The sequence below is a fragment of the Palaemon carinicauda genome, chromosome 31 (assembly GCF_036898095.1).
Source record: "Palaemon carinicauda isolate YSFRI2023 chromosome 31, ASM3689809v2, whole genome shotgun sequence".
NCBI classification, from domain to species: Eukaryota; Metazoa; Arthropoda; class Malacostraca; order Decapoda; family Palaemonidae; genus Palaemon; species Palaemon carinicauda.
The window spans coordinates 78,842,868-78,864,373 of record NC_090755.1 but is presented as its reverse complement, the minus strand read 5'-3'; the positions used below and the strand labels follow the sequence as shown (position 1 = coordinate 78,864,373).

The 21,506-nt window shown below is 43.7% G+C and overlaps 1 protein-coding gene across 1 annotated transcript in view; it reads right to left on the bottom strand.

Moving 5' to 3' along the window:
- Positions 1-1,298: 1,298 nt before the first annotated feature.
- Positions 1,299-21,506, bottom strand: part of LOC137624804 (uncharacterized) — a 34,235-nt gene continuing 14,027 nt past the window's right edge. Inside the window, exons 4-5 of the mRNA XM_068355758.1 lie at positions 20,774-20,900; positions 1,299-4,597 (exon numbers count right to left, since the gene is read on the bottom strand). Of these exons, the coding sequence (XP_068211859.1) occupies positions 4,458-4,597; positions 20,774-20,900 (267 nt within the window). The 3' untranslated portion in view covers positions 1,299-4,457. The remainder of the gene's footprint in view (positions 4,598-20,773; positions 20,901-21,506) is intronic.

The window sequence follows — 21,506 nt, the reverse complement described above, 5'->3', positions numbered from 1 at the left end:
GCGAAAACAGTATTACAATGTAACAGAAAAACATAATGAAAGATAAAGAATTCAGTGGCTGGAAAAGAGACTAAACACTAGATCAAATAAACTACGTTTAAAATCTCTCACCGCATAAAGCCTGGGAACAAGAATAAAACTCTAGAAACGTTTTACCTTCTTCCCCTATAGCGACTAGGGAGAAGAGCAAAAAACGAGAACAACGTTACCCGCTTGAACGAAACGTTTATCCTCCTCTCTCTCCCTCCGTCTCTATCTCTCTCTCTCTCTCTCTTGACTTAAAACCTGAGAGATGAGCCCAATTATATATATCGTTAAAACATATTATTTGTTAAAGGAAAAAAACTGAAAGGTTTCCCAAATAAAAAGTTCCTTATTAGAATTAAAACCATTTAAGCTAAGAAAGAATGAACGAAACGCTAGAATCGGTTTACTCTTACTGCAACGTGAAACCGTGAAATACTCTCTCTCTATCGTAACGATAGAGCGCAAGTTGAACGTTCTGAACGTCAACAACTGCGGAGACTAAACAAAACGTTAGTTCAACTTTGAAAACAGTACGAGACTATCAAAGAAATTCTTTCAAAAACATTAAAATTAAAATAGCATAAATTCTTAACAGGAAAAACGATATGACGGGCTCAATGTTAATTAACTTCGGTTCCAAGTAAGGACCGCCTACTATTAGGAAAGGTCGCATATAAACAAACATAAAAATTAATTTTTATAAGTTTATAATAAATGGAAAGTTAATCGAAGAGGCCTATAAATGGCGGAGAGATATAAAATAAATCTATAACTTTGTTAAGCAAAATTACCAAAAACCTAAACACACTTCCGTCTAAGGGAAGGGTGGGTCATAAAAAGTGAAAGAGAGTCTATACTCTCTTCGACACCAACACTTCCGTTTAAGGGAAGGGTCGGCCATTTAAAAGTGAAAGAGAGTCCATACTCTCTTCGTCACCATAATAAAATCTATCCAAAACGAGTTCAAGTTTTGAAATGAAGATAAAACCCCTGCATAGCGAAAGCTCAAAACTGGAAAAGTGTACTTCACCAAAAAGTTGTGAAAACAAATCCAGTTAGGGACGGCGTATTAGTAGGTCTTGCCGGAGGCACGACAGAGGAAAAATTGAGTTCTTGTTGACAAGAAGTACTTGAGTACCTACTCACAGATGGCGCTGTTGTGTACACCCCCACCTGTATAGCGATCGCTGGCGTATCCCGACCGTAGATTTCTGTCGGGCAACAGAGTTGACAGCTACATGATCATCGGGTAAGATTAATATTGAAAAATTAAAGTTTCCCCATAATATTGGTTTTTGTACTGCATTTATTCATCGTACTGTACTTCAATTCTTTTCTATTCCTTGTTAATGCATTTACTGTATTGGGTTTTCATGTGTGTGGAAAGGAACCCTGGAAAGAAGAACACGGTGAGTATAACTTTCCCTGTCTTGCTGTTTGTCTCAGAAGTTGGCCTTGTCTGCCTACTTTGTACAGTACGTCAGAAAACCAGAATATTTTGGCATTGTCTTAAAAGCATATTGCAATTAAAAGAGTGAAATGAATGAAAGAACAAAATCATTTCCAGTTTGAACTAAATTCATAGGACATGTCCTCACATGGCATATAACTCTTTACATTTTCTAATGGTCTCTGTATTCATTTATTGCTCTTTCTCTATAACTTTGTACTATAAATAATGATATTACCACAAGACAGTAACTTTGGCATGGGACTGCTGTTTTTCATTGATTTACCATACTGATGCAGTGGTACTCATGATGTTTTTTAATTATTTACTGATTTGTAAATTAGCATATATTTATCAATATTCATCATAAAGCTATAAAAATACCATGGGTAGTATTACTTACCCAGATTCTGAAAAATATAGTTGTAACCAAGTTAGTGTTCGAGTATTTACACTTTTCAATTGATTACAATATCATTCATATAAATGGGTAAACACAATTCTGTTTTTTAATAATCTTAAAGTATCTTTTTATGCAGTTATACTGTTCCCGTTACAGTACATGGAGTTGGTTATTTAATTTATTCTGCGCTCCTGCTACCACTCTACTTACCTCTACGACGAACAAATATGATCGCATATATTTACCTGCATCTCTTATAAATTTCTAGGTTTTAGCACGGCATTGGTCCCAACTTTTATTTAACCTTTGCTTTATTTCCACTCGGTAAAAAGCTTACAAAGATATAGTGACTGCACGAGATAGGGGAAGATTGAGTGGGCTATTCATGGAAAGCCTTCAAGCACATGGTCCTATGTTCATATCTGTATACATTCATAACTAAAAAAAATCTAATTAGTTTTCCAATTTTATCATTTACTGTAATTCTTTAAAAAATCAGTAGCATTATTCCCTTCCTTTGTGGTTTTATATTTTGCAATTTTCTTCCGTAATCTTTGTGTAAACAGTACTTGTATAAATCATCCATCTTTGTCTTTTAGTTACTACATCACCATTTTCAATTACTTCAATAAAATCCTCATGAAATAGGGCTGTAACTTAGGCTCCTGGTAAATGGAAAGAACACAATACTCTCCTTTCACATCACTAATTTTTGTATCCTTAACAACATAATCACAATATATATCACAAATAGTACAGTGCTGACATATGTACTATTAAATGTAATAAAGATTATGTTGTACGCTACTGAACCATTATATTCTTCTTTGTCTACATCTTTTCCCACTTCTATGTGGGGTCGATGTTTCTGGTCAGCTTTCTACATCTACCTCTGTCCCACAACTCATCACCGGTTAATCCCTTTGATCGAAGGTCACCCTTGATACAGTCCACCCACCTTCGCTTTGGTCTCCCTCTCCTATTATCAATGTCCACCATAGTAAAAATCTCTTATAAATGAAAGTTATGAGTTTTGAATTATAAATGAAAAAAATAAAAAAGTTCCTTAGAAATGGAATTTGATCAAAGAAATTATAAATACTGAACCATTATCTAACAGCACAATTGTTTTATAAACAAGAGATGTGAGATGCATAAGTACTATTTATAATTTCTTTGAACAAATTCCATTTCTAAGGAACTTTTTTGTCTCTTAGGAATGGGAAATACAACCTATGGGCCGATCTGTTACCACTAGTTTGAACCATGGAAAATATTGTGGTTGCTATTACCAATGTCCACCATAGTAAAAATCTCTTATAAATGAAAGTTGTGAGTTTTGAATTATTGTGTTAATGAAGACAATAATATTTGTTTAGATTTCAGTTTCTTATCATTAATGAATGAAATTATTTACAGCATTCATCACATAATATTTTAACCATAAAATATTCAACTGCATAGTTCATGAGAAGAAAGTATAACAAAGAAAATATAACACAGCTGTAAACCTTTCACTAAATTCATAAAATTATGAATAGATTGAAAAAATAATATGGTTCCCCTTTTGATAAACCATCATAACTTTTACCCTAAGCTGTTCTTCCATATCTATGAATTACCTTGTATAAACCACTGTTCACTTCTATAGAGACTACTCTCGTTATCCTTATCCCCCTTTTTATAAGTCTACTAATAAGTTTCATTATATCACCAATTCTTATGAAGGGCTTCCTCTACTTCCATCATTTCTTATTGCAATCTTAACCATGATTGCTTTTGGGGGTAAAAACTATTATGGGCTGCTCTGATGCATGATATTGTACAGTCTGATAACATAATTTGCTATACAACTCAAGGTTTATGTTTTGAGTTATTGTGGTACAGCAAGATTGTGAAATAATGTGCTCTTCATCCCTATTGCTAATATGGAACCCTACCCTCTAATTTTTACTTGGATTGGAGGACTGTTACCAATCAAGAAAAAAGCCTGTTTGCAGTGTCATGTTTTCGGACTTAGAAGGGTTGCTTTTAAATTCGTTTCCATTCAAAAACTGTACAAAATGTTGGAAGTGCAAGTGATAAAGAGAAAATCAAAATCATTCTACTGATCTTGAAATACCTATACCTAGGATTTATAAATTTCCCATCCTTGAAGTACTAACTTCATTGAGCAGCTAATCAACTTCACATTCAAAAGTCATTTGAGAGAAAAGGACACTACAGTACGTGGAAATTATGATTATATGACAGAATATAAGAATGGCCTGCAATCTGCTGCAGAATAAATCACCAAGATATATCAAAATCTTTTCACCAGCAATACCAAGGCCTTGAAATCAACCAAGTGCTCATGTTACATTGCCCTAATATTCAAGCATGAGTCCCTATTTACTAAATAAAGCCAACATAATAGAATGTAAATAATTCAAATACTAACGCGACTAAAATCAATCTAACTACCATACTCTGATCAAATATTTATCCCCCCTTTTATATCTGGAACTGAAGAAATAATAAATACTGTACCTACTTATCTACTGGTTCTGAGTACAGTACCTAAATTTTAGACTAGACCTAAGATTTTCCCTTCTTGTAACGCTGTCTTGCTTGGGCTTTGGTGTACCGTGGATGATGACGAGGCTCCTCTGCAGAAGTGCTTTCAGGTATGTTTTCATTATTTGCCCCATCTACCCCGTTCCTCATAACACCATCTCCTGAAATAGTAAACAACACATTACAGCACAAGGTTATTGTTAACCTGTGGATTGGATAAGCCACTTGTCTTGACTTCATACTTGGATATGGCTCAAGTAAGCAAGTGAAGTAGTTACAAAATGTGATAAAACTGGAATTTAAATTTTATATTTACAGTATATTAAAACAGAGAAGCAACGTTCAGGCATGTTTTCACACTACATTCAAGACCTGACATGTGAACCTTCATAACAGTTGTTATGAATAGCTTAAATTATATGTCTATTTCACTGAATATGACAAATTCGGAGATAATTTGTATTTTTCCTAACTATACAAACCTTAGCTATTTACATAAGGTTTACTTTCGGCGTAGCTGAAATGACGAGCCATTAGATTTTAACAAGAGTGTATTACCCCGCGCGCTAGTTAGCAGGGGAGTAGGGGAGTGGTAGCTAGCTACCCCTCCCCCCTCACACACCGGTGAACTGCTTCACTTCACTTAGAGGTAGGACTTGCCTTGGGGGACAGGGCTGGCGGGCAAATATGTGCAAATAGCTAAGGTTTGTATGGTTAGGAAAAATACAAATTATCTCCGAATTTGTCATTTGTTCCGTAACTGAAATACAAACCACGCTATTTACTTAGGGTGAATTACCCTTAGGAAGGGTGGAAAGTCCCCAGCCTTACTGGCTTTGGCTTACCCGGGGACTCAGAATCCGAGTGAGGAGCACTCGAGAAAAAGTCCCCCTGCACCTCGCAAGTTCTTGCTACGCAAGAAACGTGCGGCCTACATAAGCTTGTGTGTGGAGGGAAGAAGTGTGACTTGTCCTAGGAAGTCGACCTGAAGTCCGTTAGCTGGAATTCTAGGCTAGGACGTTCCCAATACCACCTCGTCAGGGTATGGGGGACGCGACAGTATTAACTCAATACTAGGAACACAAAGAAGCATGGTTTACCTGCAGAGGTTTGAGGTCAGCTATGCAGAGAACCCAGGATGCTGCTTTCCCCAAGAGAAGGGAGGATGAAGAAAGAAGTAAGGGCCAGACATACTTCTTTCATTCATGCAGACTAAAACCGGATAACAATGCCCTCAACCTTCTGCTACCTGTCCAATAAGGAGCCTGAGGTTAGACCAGCTGTTGTGTAACCATCACAGGGCCGATAGACGTATCGAGGCTCCAGTGGGTCACGTCCTGCAGGTAGTGGGCTGTGAAGGTCGTTAGACGCTTCCAGACTCCAGTTTGTAGAACCTGCGTCACAGAGTAGTTTCTCTTGAAGGCCAGGGACGTTGCGATGTCTCTGACATCGTGTGTCCTAAGGCGACGTGACGGAGGAGGATCTGGATTCAGGGCGTGATGGATGATCCTTTGCGTCCAGGCTGAAAAGGCATTCTTGAAGACCCTCCTCTCCATCCTCCCTGTGCTCCCAAACAGGGCTTGCACGCGAGGACGAACTGCAGCTGTTCTTTAAGATAACTGTTATAATATTGTTTTGTCCTTTTGCTCTTTCATACCTCACTCTGAACCGTTTGTCTGGTGATCTTTTCATACTTTGTTTACTTACCTGATGGAGGGACAGTCAAAGCAACTTATCAAGTAATTCTCTGTTTCTTTTGTATTTCCTTTTGTTTATTCCATTTGTATCTATTTGGTCTAATTAGATTTACTTTGAGGATCTAACATAGTTTGTATTACATTTATTATGGGGTCTGCTAATTATGTTCATGATTGTTTCAGGGAATAATCTACTGAAGTTAAAGTTGAATAAAGCTTGGGTAGCAACAGCCAAGTCTTTTAATGTCACAACAATTTATTCAACTTAAACTATGGAGAAACTATTGCAGCCTGCCCGTTTGGATCTGGACCCTAGCCTCCCTTCTGCAGCAAAGGAATGGCGGCATTGGCACAAGACGTTTTCCAACTTTATTCAAGAATGTGGTGAAAATGAACCAAATCAATTAAGGACACTTGTGAACTATGTCAGTCATAATGTGTATGAATACATTGAGGAGTGTGTGGATTATGATACTGCCATTGGAAAAGTTATGTGTTAAGGCACCTAATGAAATATTCGCCAGACATTTACTTGCTACTCGCCAACAAAGGGCAGGGGAAACTTTGGATGAGTTTCTGAGAGAATTGCGTAAATTAGGTAAGGACTGTAATTTTAAGTCAGTTAGTGCAGAACAATACAGAGAGGAATTGATCAGGGATGCTTTTATAAATGGCCTGGCCTCACCTATGATTTGGCAACGTCTTCTTGAAAATAAAACTCTAGATATACAGGCAGCTTATGACCAGGCTTACTCTTTAGACCTAGCCCAACGTAATGCTAGTTTTTAGTCACATGCTTCCTCATGTTGGGCATACTGCTGCTGTGGTTACATCGGATCATGCACTTATTACAGTTGATCATGTGAAGAGTGGACCAACGTCTGAGAGCTGTGAGGTAACTGCTGGAACTCAAGTATTAGTGATTACTATGTCCATGAAGAGAAAGTGCTTTTTTTGTGGAGGTCCCTATCATATTCGTGCACACTGTCCAGCTCGGGATTCTATTTGCAATAAATGTGGCAAGAAGGGGCACTTTGCAAAAGCGTGCCTGTCTAAATCTACAACAGCTACAGTATTTGATCCCTCACAGTCATCTGTTCTTGCAGCTAATGCTGGTACCTCTTTTCCTCAGAGCCTCTATCGGGCAGCTACCTCGACAACAATTAAAGGACGGAAGTTGACAGCCCTTGTCGACTCGTGCAGTGATGACAGTTATATAGATGAAGATGTAGCGTGGGAATTGAAGCTACCAATACATCCCACTGATAAAGACATCGCTTTAGCACAGAAATCTTTGCATACAAACTCTCCAGGTTATGTCAATGTGGACTTGACTTCATCTTAATGGAGAAACTTATCCATCCACGCGTCTAGCAGTAATGAAGGATTTATGTTCAGGAGTATTACTTGGTCAGGACTTCCAAGAGCAGCATCAGAAAGTGACTATTGAATACGGTGGGCTGAAACCAGCGCTCAACTTATCTGGTGCTAAGCCCTACTGTTCGTTGGCAGCCGCTGCTGTGGATGAACCTTCTATCTTCCAGCATTTGTTACCTAATTGTAAGCCTATTGTCACTAAATCAAGACATTACTGTAAAGATGACAAAGAATTCATTGAAGCGGAGACTAGTCGTCTCTTGGCTGAGGGTGTTATTGAGGATAGCATATCACCATGGAGAGCTCAAGTTGTGGTGGTTAAGGATTCCTTTAATCGGCATAAGAAAAGGATGTGTGTTGATTATTCGCAAACTATAAATCTGTTTACAGAACTGGATGCTTATCCATTACCAAGGATTGACACCATGGTTAATGAACTCTCAACATATTGCGTATTTTCGACTTTTGACTTGAAAAGCGCTTACCACCAAGTACCACTAAAGGAATCATACAAGAAGTATACAGCTTTTGAAGCCAACGGACGCCTGTACCAGTTCTGTAGAGTACCTTTCGGAGTTACCAATGGAGTTGCAGCCTTCCAACGAACTATGGATAAGTTGGTGAAAGAAGATAACTTACAAGGTGCTTTCCCATATTTGGACAATATCACTATTGTTGGACACACTCAAGAACAACATGATCAGAACGTGCAGCGCTTTCTTGAGGTCATCAACAAGAGGAACCTAACTCTCAATGCTACTAAAACTATTAAATCTGTGCATACCATTAATATTCTTGGCTACTGTGTGGGGAATGGTGTAATAAAGCCTGACATGGAAAGACTCCGGCCTCTACAAGAACTACCACCTCCCACTAGTCAAGGATCTTTAAAGAGGGCAATGGGTATGTTTGCTTATTACGCTAAATGGATACAGAATTTTTCTGCTAAGATTCAACCACTGGCAAGAGTAAAGAAATTTCCTTTAGATGAAGAAGCTTTGCAGGCTTTCGAACTACTCAACCAAGAACTTGAAGGAGCAACGCTACACTCTGTGGATGAAAATTTGCCTTTTGAGGTCGAATGTCATGCCTCAGAAGTAGCAGTCTCAGCAGTACTCAACCAGAATGGCAGACCTGTGGCCTTCATGTCTAGGACTTTACAAGGAAGTGAAATTCACTATCACATCGTAGAGAAGGAAGCCATGGCTATCGTGGAGGCTGTACGTAAGTGGAGTCATTTTCTTGCTAGACAACACTTTGATCTCGTTACAGACCAACGTTCTGTGGCCTTCATGTTTGATAACAGGAAACGCACTAAAGTTAAGAATACTGTAATAAGATCCAGGAATGGCGGATGGAACTCGCAGCCTTCAGTTATACAGTACATTATCGCCCCGGTAAAGAGAATGTGGTTCCTGATGCATTCACCCGAGCTTTTTGCGATTCCGTGGTTTCTACGTCATCTACCCTCACTGAACTACATGGGAATCTGTGCCATCCAGGAGTGACTCGCTTGTTGCACTTTGTGAGATCGAAAAATCTTCCTTTTTCCACTGAGGACGTTAAGAAGGTCTGTGCTTCTTGCAGGATATGTGCAGAATTGAAACCAAGATTCTACAAATTCCAAGAAGGAACACTCATCAAGGCGACACAACCAATGGAGAGATTAAGCATTGACTTTAAAGCACCAGTTCCGACGGCCTCGCGCAACCCATATCTACTTATCGTGGTTGATGAATATTCCCGTTTTCCTTTCGCTTTTCCGTGTCCTAACATGAACACAACTACAGTGATTAAGTGCTTAGAACAAATATTCAGCCTGTGTGGGATGCCTCAGTATATACATTCGGATCAAGGAACCTCATTCATGTCTAGGGAGCTCAAAACCTATCTCGCACAGAAGGGAGTTGCAACAAGTCGAACTACCCCTTTTCATCCAATCGGTAATGGGCAAGTGGAGCGGCTCAATGGTACTGTATGGAAGGCAATCCAGTTGGCACTCAGGTCTCGAAATCTTCCCGATCAGCACTGGGAATTAGTACTTACTGATGTAGTACATTCACTTAGATCCCTTCTGTTGACAGCAACTAATGTCACACCCCCTGAACGCTTTTTTGGATTTCCACGCCGCTCATCCTCGGGGAGCTCTCTGCCTTCGTGGCTTATGTCGTCAGGACCGGTATTATTGAGGAAGTTTGTCAGAACAAGCAAAAATGAACCCCTAGTGGATGAAGTTGAACTATTATCTGCTAACCCAACATATGCTAACATTAGACATCCCAGCGGACGAGAGTCAACGGTTTCCTTACGTGACTTGGCCCCATGCCCTAGGGATAATTCTGTTTCTGAAAATCAAGAACTACCTTCTGTTTCATTGTCACCAGAGGCCATACCATCTCAATCTCCAGTGTCACCCAAGACAACCCATCAAGAGTTTTCAGAAGGTATGGGACTTCACCCAGACGCTAAAATTAGAACAGAGGCTGCATCACCTCCAGTAAGTAGATCAACCAGGGTGTCAAGGGCTCCGAACTGATATGGGTGGGATTGATTACTTATGAAGTGATGTAACCAATTTTATATCTAGAGGGGAAGAATGTTATAATATTGTTTTGTCCTTTTGCTCTTTCATACCTCACTCTGAACCGTTTGTCTGGTGATCTTTTCATACTTTGTTTACTTACCTGATAGAGGGACAGTCAAAGCAACTTATCAAGTAATTATCTGTTTCTTTTGTATTTCCTTTTGTTTATTCCATTTGTATCTATTTGGTTTAATTAGATTTACTTTGAGGATCTAACATAGTTTGTATTACAGTACATTTATTATGGGATCTGCTAATTATGTTCATGATTGTTTCAGGGAATAATCTACTGAAGTTTAAGTTGAATAAAGCTTGGGTAGCAGCAGCCAAGTCTTTTAATGTCACAACAATAACCCTTCCGACTCCTTACTGGGCCTAGTAGGAGAAGGTCTGGGTCATCTGTTCAGAACGGAGACTCGAAATCCTGAAGGAGTCGACCGAAGAACCAGGACTCCCAGATTTTGAGTCTAGTAACCAACTCAGGGACGAACCTGAACGTTACCTCCACCTATCCTCTTGAGTGGGCGGCGCCGTACGAGAGACCATGACGTTCGCTGACACGCTTGGCCGAGGCCAGAGCGAGCAGGAGCACCGTCTTCCAAGACCGGTGACGATCAGAAGCCTGGCGTAATGGTTCGCAAGGAGATCTCTTAAGAGCACTAAGAGCCCGAACCATGTTCCAGGAAAAGGTCTCATTCCGACTGGGGCCGGTAAGTTCGTAGTTACGTATAAGCGAAGAAAGATCCAGCGAGGGGAAAATGTCTATTCCTTTCAGCCTGAAGGCCAGGCTAAGGGCTGGGCGATAGGTTTCCACCGCCGAGAGCGACAGGAGCATCTCCTCCCGCTGATAGACAATGACTCCCGCTATGCTGGAATAGTGGCATCAAGGAGAGAGGTACCTCTCCCACCACACCAACCACAGAAGATTCTACACTTCGCCTGGTAGACCCCTGCGGATGACTTTCACAGGTGTCGAGACATCCACTCCGCAACTTGTTGCGCAACGCCTCTCTCTGTGAGAGGATGCTGGATGGTCCCCAGGTGTGAAGCCGAAGCAATGCTACGGCTTGTGGTAGATGTCGTAGTGTGGTTGTTTGAGTAGCTCGTATCATGGGGGAAGCTCTCTCAGGAGTTCCGTCAGGAGATGTAGAAGTTCCGGGAACCACTCTGCACGATGCCGCAGCGGAGCTATCAGAGTCATCGACAGGTTGACCGATAGTCTGGTCTTGTTGAGCCCCCTTCTCAACAGACAGAACGGTGGGAAGATGTAGACGTCGATGTTGTCCCACCGTGTAGAAAGGCATCTTGCTAGAGTGCCTTGGGATCTGGGACTGGGAGAAGTACAGCGGCAGCTTGAAATTCAAGGCTGTCGCAAACAGGTCCACAAGGTCAGGACCTGTTGGCTACCAAGGGGGGCCAAAGACCACTCGGTACTCTCTATCTGTGAAGTCCTGCTCAGACTGTCGGAGAGCACATTCCTTGTCCGGAATGAAACGAGCCGATAGGGTATGAGTGGTTTTCAGTTCATCTCAGTATCTCCTCTGTAAGATGAGAAAGTTGATATGAAGAGGTACCTCCCTGCTTGCTGAAACGAAAGGCACTACCGTGAAGTTGTCGTCCACGGAGTGACTCGCCAGGGTCTGTTGGAAGTGTTGAGGGGCCAGACTACGCCCTTCATTCCTAGCAGACTGATGTGGAGGTACCCTTCTGGTTCTGACCATAAGCCTGATTCAGGACGTGGACAACCCCCCCCCCCCTTGTTTTGACGAGTCCTAAAACAGCATCAAATGAGGGGGAAGGACGAGAAGATCCATTCCCCTGCAAAGGTTCCATAGGTCAGCTATCACTGCAGGTCCATTCGTTCCGCAGGTCCCAAAGGGACCAGAATGTTCGGGGAATCGTTGTCTTGATTCCACCAGGACTTGGGCTGCCGACGCAGGGATTCATCCTGAGGTGGCTGTTGGAACTAGATTGGCCAAGAAGGAAAGGTGACCTGGGAGGCGTAACCAAGATTGGGCTGGAGGCTCTCCTCGTCTGAGGAAAGGTTCTGCGATTCTCCTCAGCCTTGCTATCCTGTCATCTGATGGGAAGGCTTGGAGATTGGAGTCCAATATCATGCCTAGATATCCCAGTTGCTGAGATGGGAGCAGAGAAGACTTCCCGAGAATTACCATGATCCCTAGACCTTGGCAAAGTCCTAGAAGCTTGTCTCGGTGTTGAGGAAGGGTCGATTCCGAGACTGCCGGGGATAGCCAGTCCTCCAGAAAGCGAAGGAGACGGAAGGCGCTCCTGTGTGGCCATGAAGAACAGGGTGAATATTCTGGAGGACACTTGCGGTGCTGCGGGGAGATCGAAAAACACTGTACCTTGAACTGGTATATCTGTTGTCTAGGCTGAATTCCAAGTACTTCCTGGAAGACGGATGGATTGGGATCTGGAAGTACCCGTCCTTCTGCTCCAGTGTGCACATGAAGAGTTGTGGTCACACTACAAGCCTGATTGGCTCTGCTGTTCCACGCTGAACGAAGTTTGTTCGACAAACTTGATCAGAGCAGAGAGGTCGAGACAGGTCTCCAGACTTCGGACGCTTTCTTACAAGAAAGAGTTGACTGAAGAAGCTGTGGGGGGAAGCCGTCGATGACCTTTTGGAGAGCCTCCTCTAGAGCATGGTCTCGATTCCTGCCCGAAGGGCTAGCCCCTTTGCCGATCCCATGGCATAGGAGCTCGGCGACACTGGATTTGCTGTCAGCGGAGGTAGAGGTGTAATGAACGGGACGCGATTCCTGGCTGATTACGGAGATCGTGCAGGAATCGGCCCCAGGCTGCTGCCACCTGAGCGCGCAACCTTGGGCATCCCCCCCACCGGGGACCTGCAGGAGAGTTGCCAATCCTAGCGTTTGCGGCCTTGGCCGCTCCCTCAGGATTATTGCTTCCCCAGAAGGACTTCCCGCCCTTCTTGCCTCTGACAGGAGGGGGCTGCTGTTTAGACACCTTGTCTTAGCTGCCGGGGCTGGTTCCGATGTCCTAGGCTGACGAGGCTGTTGTTGTTGAGGCGCTGGAGGTTGTAGGGTCTGGATGCAAGTGCCTATGGAGGAGCGAACCGTGATTGCTTTCTCCATCTCTCAGTTGTCCGTTACCTGTCCTTGGGCTCAAAACAAGGTCTTTCCAAGAGTGGAAAAGTGTCTGAGCTTGCCGACATCCATGGTTGGGACTTCCGAGAGGAACCTCTCGGTGACTGCATCTCAATGCTTCAACATCGAGTTTGCCCACAAGCTCGAAACTTGGTGAGCCGGGAAACGAGATGCTCGTGCCCGAGAGGAGGAAAGTTTCCATGACCTTCCTGGAGCTCTCCCTGGACAAATTCTCGGATCGCAGCAGGATGCCCAGAGATCCAAGCCAGACAACCAGCCATGAAGTGGCCTGCATGGCACACTTTGCGGCTCTCTTCTGGTTTAAAGATCTCCGAAGACGAGAATGTCACCAGCCGGGCGGAGAACTTCTCGAGAGAAGAACTCCCTGGGGAGGCCCTTCCACGCTGCTGCCACCCTATGGTCGAGAGGAAGGGCTAAAACCAGGTTCCCCCATGATCTCGAAGTACAGTACCTCCTCTGCTGACGGCTGACAGACGCAGTGTCAGCGACTCCGGCTAGGGGAAAGGGAATCGAACGATCCTGAGGAGTAGAGATGATGGGGCCTGCCCGAAAGGAAGGAGAAGAATGTTGCCCAGACCTCTCTGAAGATCCTTCCTGCTCTTGCATGTGCCATGCTATGTGTTTACGGGGTGAACTGGAAGTACGCGCCCCAGAAGACTCGCCAGGTTGCCCGTGTTACGATAACACGACGGGAATAGCGGTCGAAATCACCCTGGCGCTCGCGCGATGGCAAATCGTTGGCTTGCGAGCGGGCGAACGTGGGCGTGCCCGCACGCGGGCGCGCAAGAGCACGGGCGTGCAGGCGCGTGGGTGCGAGGGCGTGCAAGCGCGTGGGTGCGAGGGCGTGCAAGCGAAAGAGCGCGTGGGCGTGCAGGAGCGCGGACGTGCAGGCGCGTGGGTGCGAGGGCGTGCAAGCGAAAAAGCGCGTGGGCGCGCAGGTGAGGGCGAGCGCGGTTGAAAGGACGAGCGCTGGAGGTCGGGAGACCGATGGCGTGTAGGCGAGCGATGCCGCGTTGGCGAGGGATGGCGCGTTGGAGAGCGATGGCGCGTTGGAGAGCGATGGCACGTTCGGCGAGCGATGGCTCGCTGGCGGAAATCGCGCTGGCGCTCGAGTGATGGAAAATCGCTGGTTCGCGCGCGGGCGTAAAGGCGAGCGCAGGTGGCCGGGAGACCGATGGCGCGTAAGCGAGCGATGGTGCGCTGACAAGCGATGGCTCGTAGGCGGGCGAAGGCGCGTTGGCAAGCGAAGGCGCGTTGGCGCGCGGGCAAGCGATGCCGCGTTTGGCAAGCGATGCCGCGTTGCATGCATTCAGCATGCTGTGATGGAGCGTAAAGATCTATGCCGCCTCCCGAAAATGCGTCCAGATTGCTGTGAGGGAGCGATCTCGACGCTCGGTACCATGACGAGCAACTCTCTTGTCTAGCAGGAAGGGAAAACGTAAAACGCCAGCCTCGTCTGGGAGCTGCGTCAACAGACGGCGAGGATAACACTTTTACCTCGCCTTTCCAATGGCGAGGGCGAGCGTACTGGGATGCGTCAACAGGATCGCTCGAGAGGACGTTCGTTCGCTGATCAAGGTCTAACATCTCCCTTCGCCTTTCAACTTTCCTTCTCCCAGGGGTTGGGGATCATGGAAGAGGTCCCGGGCTAGGAGTATGCCAGACACGAACGAACGCACCCTCCACTGCACTGCGTCATGATTACGTGCCACTGAACACTAGCACTATTAACTATTTCACATTAGATCATAATAGACCTGCCCGTTGCGAGAGATTATACTCTTTCGCCAAGGGCTAGAAAGAAAATACAATAGGTTATATGATTAACATTAGTATTCTCAAAATCGAAATATTAAATAACGATACAAAGAATTGTGAAACAATAATGATCGTCAAGAGTACTACATAGCGTAAATTGACTGTACGCTCGTGAAATCTCTATATAAATTGAAAATTAACTAAAGGAATTATACTAGTTGGACAAATATATACTTAAAAATAATATATTTCCCTACATTATAAAAATTAAAATACTTAGGCTTAGTAAGTTAGTATTTTTACATTTCTTGCAAGAAAAAGAAAATAATTCACAAATTTGCAAGTCATCCTACGTAGAATACGTCACAAGATTGTGACGTCATAGCGATGGCGGACTGATTTCCTTCAACGTATTCAGATCTCGCCCCGCTAAGAATTTACGTCACATGATTGTGATATCATAATGTTTTTCCTTCCAATATATCTTTAAGAGTTGTTCGTTAGTTAATAAAGTAGCGGGGAAAAAATTCCTTGATCCTATCCATTTCAATCTACAAACATAGAAAAGAAAACAAATACACATACAGTATTCCCTCTGCTACATATCGTGTGGGAAACAAGAGCAGCTTGAAAGCCGGTCTAGCCCTTTAATTTAACAACAGAGAAGCCATCTTGAAAATCAAGTTAAATTAAACTGTCCAAGTTGGACTAACAAAAAACTATCTTATTCGTGTGAAAAAGGAAAATCCATTATCTTCGATAGTCGAAAGGCAGTTAGCGATTGCCATAAACAATAAACAAAGGGTACTTCACCAAATTTGTAGATAAAGCAAACCCACAACGAAGCGAATTTCCGTGTTGACTTGATCAACGGCAGGGAATTTCTGCGGAATGTTGGGAATGGTTCCATTACCTACTGAGAGATGGCGCTCACATATGACCACCGACCCACCTGGTGGTGATTGCCGTGAAATTTGAATTTCTGCCGTGCATGCGACGAAACGCGGGATTTAAGCTATATATATGTAACTACCAGGGAAGTTACATATTTAAAATAATAGAATACTGTATATACAGTACAATAATGTACATTTAAAAAATATACAGTACCATGTGTACTGTACTATTTTAGTTACCACTACTATAGACTACAACTACATTTTCTTTGGTGTAAACCCATTTCCTTCAACTTTTTTAATGGGTGACGGTTTTATTCTTGGCCTGGCTACCAAATCTTTTTCTTAACATGAAACATTTTTCTCAATGTGAGTCATAAAAATATTCGCATCTCATTTTGCAGCGTGAAAATTTTGTAAGCAGATTCTTTCGTAAAGAGAGGTATGACTGTATACAAGTCTTTGAGAGGGAATCAGGAATGAATTCTCAAGGTTTACCACGATCCCCAGACCTTGGCAAAATGCTAGAAGTCTGTCTCGGTGTTGAAGAAGGGTTGCCAACGAATCTTCTAGGATCAACCAGTCGTCCAGGTATCTTAAGAGACGGATGCCGATCCTGTGAGCCTAAAATGACACCAGGGCGAACACTCTCATGAAGACCTGGTGCCATGGAAAGACCAAATCACAGCACCTTGAACTGGTATTGCTTATTGTCAAGTACGATCCTTAGATACTTCCTTCAAAACTGATGGACTGGGATCTGGAAGTACAGTATGAGTCCTTAAGATTTAGCGTGCACATGAAGTTCTGTGGTCTTAACGTTAGTCGGACCGTGTCGTGTCTCCATGCTGAATGGAGTTTGTCTGACACACTTGTTCAGAGCTGAGGTCGATGACTGGTCTCCAGCCTCCAGGTGGCTTTTTCACAAGAAAGAGTCATCTGAAAAAGTCTGGGGACCTGTTAATGACCTCTTGGAGAGCACCCTTCTGCAACATGGTATGCACTTCGACCCAAAGGGTCAGCTCCTTCGCAGATCCCTTCGTGTAGGAGCCTGATGGGACTGGATCTCGAGTCAGTGGAGGGAAAGATCAAATGAATGGGACGCAATATCCTGAACAAATCACGGAGACTGTCCAAGGTTCGGCCACGAGCTGCAGCCACCTCTGCCAGTGGCATTGCAGGCATCTCCCACTGGTGGACAAGTGGGAGGATTGCCCAGATGCTTCTTCTGTGGTGGAGGAGGCCAATAGGGCCAAGATGTGATGACCCTATGGAGATGGGAGTCCTGATTGCACTTCCTCCATCTTTCCACCAACTGCTCAACGTCTTCCGACCTGAACAGAGTAACCACGGAAAGTCGAGCTCCTAGTCTCGTTACCTCTGCCTTTGGGACCTGTGGGTGGAACCTTTCTATTATTGAGTCCCTTCGCCGAAGGATCGTATTCGCCCACTGGTTCACTACCTGGTGGGGAAGGTACTCAATGGTTCTGATTTCCAATAATAGAAAAGTTTCCATCAACTTCCTCGTGGTCTCCCTGGACTAGTCCTTGGTACTAATGAGTCCCACAGATCCCAACTGAAGATCTAGCCACAAAATAGCCTGCATGGTATACTTCACAACCTTCTCTTGGTTAAGGATCTTTGATACAGAGAAAGAGATGGAGAGTCCAGAGTCTCTCTTAAAGGAGACTCCTCTGGTCAGATCCTCTATAGAGTGGTTGATAGGCAGGGTCAGATGGGGCTTGTAGACTCATAATACTTCCTCTGCTGCACAAACGGCGGCAGAAACAGCTTCGAGGATGAGCCTGAACGGAGGGAACTGGAGGAGCCGGCGATCAGGGCAAACACCTTTCTTCGGGCACCCATCAACTTCTTAGACCAGGCCAAAGTTGCACAGGCCGTGAATGAATGAATAAATGATTTGAAGTTCTCTGGCATCCTGACATCGCAACACCGTGAGGGGATAGAAATGGGTCCTAGTGGTTTCTCTGGTAATCAGGCTGTCACAGGACCAGTCGCAGTCTGCACAACAGCATTAACGAGTTCCTGAAACCAGGTGGTGGCACAGTGTGATGTTCGCAAACAAGAGGGGCAGCCTAAAAGGCTGGTGCCATAAAGTATGATGTTTGTAAATGAGGGGGCAGCTGTAAAGGCTGCTGGTATTTAGTATGATGTTGTGAAAGAGGGGAAGCCGAAGAGGCTGTTAGCATTGAGAGTGATGTTTAAGCACATGCTGGTCACGAGACCATACATTTAGCAAACGAGTAAACGCATCAAAGGAGAAAGGAACTGATAATAATCAGTGGCAGAAACTTTAGGCAACATTTCCCGAGTGAAAATGACGCGTGTCTACCATTAGAGCAGGACCTGTTCGCTTGCGAGCTCGAGCTCTACAAGCAGGGATGCGAACACCTGCAACAGCTCTTGCTGATGGTTTTCAAGTCACCTGTACCTTGCTTATGTTCAAGTGGGAACGCACACACTCGCATGGTGGTGAGCAAGGTAAGGTTGGATTGATTGGGAAGTTTTGCTGCTGCAGCAAACAATCTCCAGAGCAAACTTGCACTACTCCTAAAGGAGCAGACGCCCGAGGTGCATGCCTAGATGGCAGCGTGTTTGCAAGACTTGCAAAGACTTAAGATGCCCAAGGGTCATGGTGGGAGGTGCCTCAGACTCCAGGGAGTTGTCAGACACTATCACTAGAATGCTACGAAAAACTAGTGCAAGGTGGTGATGAATCATACGCCTGATTAGGAGGCATTCAAGGAGTAAACCACTAAAGTGAGGGAAACCTCTTGCGATCATGAGAGCATCGGATATGGACAATTCGCCACCATCAATTCACCACCAACAATTGCTGCCAAACAGTTTGCCCCCAACTATTTGCCACTACGGAAAGTTCACCACCGGTACGGACAGTTTGCCACCAGTACGGACAGCCGCCGCTTCTATTATTAATAGATGTTATTACTAATAACCCATTCCAAGAAAATGACTAAACTATTAATATTTGCCACCAGCAAACTGTTATTACTTATAGATATTACTATTTGGTGCTTCCTTGAAAGTTGCTGATTTCTGAAACTATACTATCTTGGTTTGAGTAAGATTACGTGAGTGTTTATAGCTGACGAGGTAACAGAAAGAACCCTTTACTCCCTTACGAATTATGGAATGTTATGAAACTACACTGAATGAAGTGGAAGTTTATTGAAGCACTAAACAAAGTACAAAAAGGTAGAGATTTGTATATGGAGTATCAAATCGCAGGACATGAACCTGTCACTAAGAACCAAGAGGGATGAAAAAATAAAACAAAAAATGTTTATGAATATGATAACGAGAGAAGTTGTATTGCATATTTACAAGGTATAGCACATAATTTTCAAATGTGATGAAATTATAAGAATTTTTTTCAAATTATGTTCTGCATGACTTATTATTTTAGAGAAAATAAATATGATTTTTCAAATAGAAATTTTCCTTTCATAATTTTTTTCATCCTTAATGGTAAATCATTTGGTGGCAAACTGTCATCTGTGGCGAATTGTTACCGTCGAACAATTGTCGACGGTGAAATGTTGGATGCAATTTGTCGGCGGCTAACTGACCTATACCCAAGAGCCTAATCCATCCTCATATGGTTGGGGTTCGCATGGAACCTCAGGCCAAGCGAACTCACCGCGCATGCCAAGATGGAACTCCGAAGAGAACTCAGCACTCGCATTTAGACTAGAACTTCGAAAAGAAGCCAACTCATCAGGTGGATTAGGAATGGCGGAGGAAGTATCCGAGGTCTAGTCCTCAACTGGAGGCAACTTCCCTCCAGCAACCTGGTGGGGAAGGTCAAGATGGACCCTGGCAGCAGCAGCTATGCACTTCTGCTGTGACCTAAGCTTCAACATCTCCAACAGCCATTCCTTCGATGGGGAACCCGAAAGCCATAATGAAGGTTACAATTGACGCAGCGCATCAGAGAGCTAGACTCTCAATGGGGGAAGGCGCCACTATTACACTAAAGGAAGCAGTGGGGTCTTCTATACCCAAAGGTTGTCTGGGGGTCAAATGATCATCACTCTTATCTGATTGGCCTCCAGAAGAAGCCAAATGAGAAGAAGTAGGTGGGAGAGTACGAGCCGCAGGAGGGATTAAGTCGGGACTTCCTCGACTTTGAGGTTGAACTTGAAGGCAAAGAATTCCTTTTAGACTTCTTCCTACGTCTACCATTTGCTCCCACTCGGAGGATGACCACTAGCAACACTCAGTGCAAGAAGCCTCAATGCAGGAGTGTCGCATGCATGAAGAGCAAAGCCGGTGAGGATCTGTCTTCATTGCCGACATAAATGTACCATAAGGGCAGACTGATATGCCAGGTCAAACCCACATGTTAGCAGTCCTCAATAACCAGGCACTCCTGAAAAGAAAAAGGAAATTTATAATCTAGTTATAATGCCCAGAAAAATAGGAATAACTGGAAAAGAGAGACAATAGGTCTACACTCAACCGTAACCAAAACAAAAGTGGAGAGTTCACTGGAAAAGTGTGTGAGCGAGGAGTCTACCTGCCGCTAACTACATACATACATATAACAAGGCACTTCCCCCAATTTTGGGGGGTAGCCGACATCAACAAATGAAACAAAACAAAAAAGGGGACCTTTACTCTCTACGTTCCTCCAGCCTAACAAGGGACTCAACCGAGTTCAGCTGGTACTGCTAGGGTGCCACAGTGGACGCTTATCGATAACTTGTGTGAAAGTTTTTAGGGCTAAATCTAGATTGCACTGAAACATACATCCTAAGTAAAGAACGAAGGTTCGTATTTGTGTCAGAATAAAAATAAAATTTCATAAACTAGATAATAACTAAAATACCTGTTAAATCAATAGGCGGCTCTAGTAACGCAGATCGTTGATTCTGTATGTACATTCTGTAACAGTAGCCTAAACCAAGACCAAAGAGTGAGAAGATAACTGTGATGATTGACTGAAGAACAGGATGCTGTAAAATGAAGAGTAACATCAGTACAGTACTGTATATTATGGTGAAAAAAAAAAGTTCATAAATGCTATTATTAATTAACCCTGGATAGGTACGGTGGGTCGTTTGCGACCCCGAGCGTCAAAAAAAAACAGGTTTTTCTCACGTGACTCACCCGTGACTGAATTTGTGGGTGATCGACCTGCCGGAGGTGTCTCCCCTACACGCTCTAGTAGTGTCCAGATGTGCATTGCTGTAGCTGTACTCCTTCCCCGATTTCTGAGACGCGTCGGGGTCGTTCGCGTCCGAGTTTACCCTTCTGAGGTAGTTTGCATAATTATCAAAGTTATTACGTATTATGAAATTGTCGTAGAATGGTGCAACTTGTATAGGTTATCAGTTGTGGAAAGTCTTGGTGGATTGTTTGGCTACCATGTGCATGTTTTTTTTTTTTTAGTTAAAATGTCGTTCATCACCACGAGGACCATTTTACCGCGAGTGCCCCTTTTTCATTTTTTTGCCAAGTCATTTTTCCGTAAGATATTGCCAAATAGTGTCGTAAAACTTTTGCTTGTTTAGTGTTGGAAAGTGTGTCTAGATGATTTGGCTACCCATGCATGACTTTGT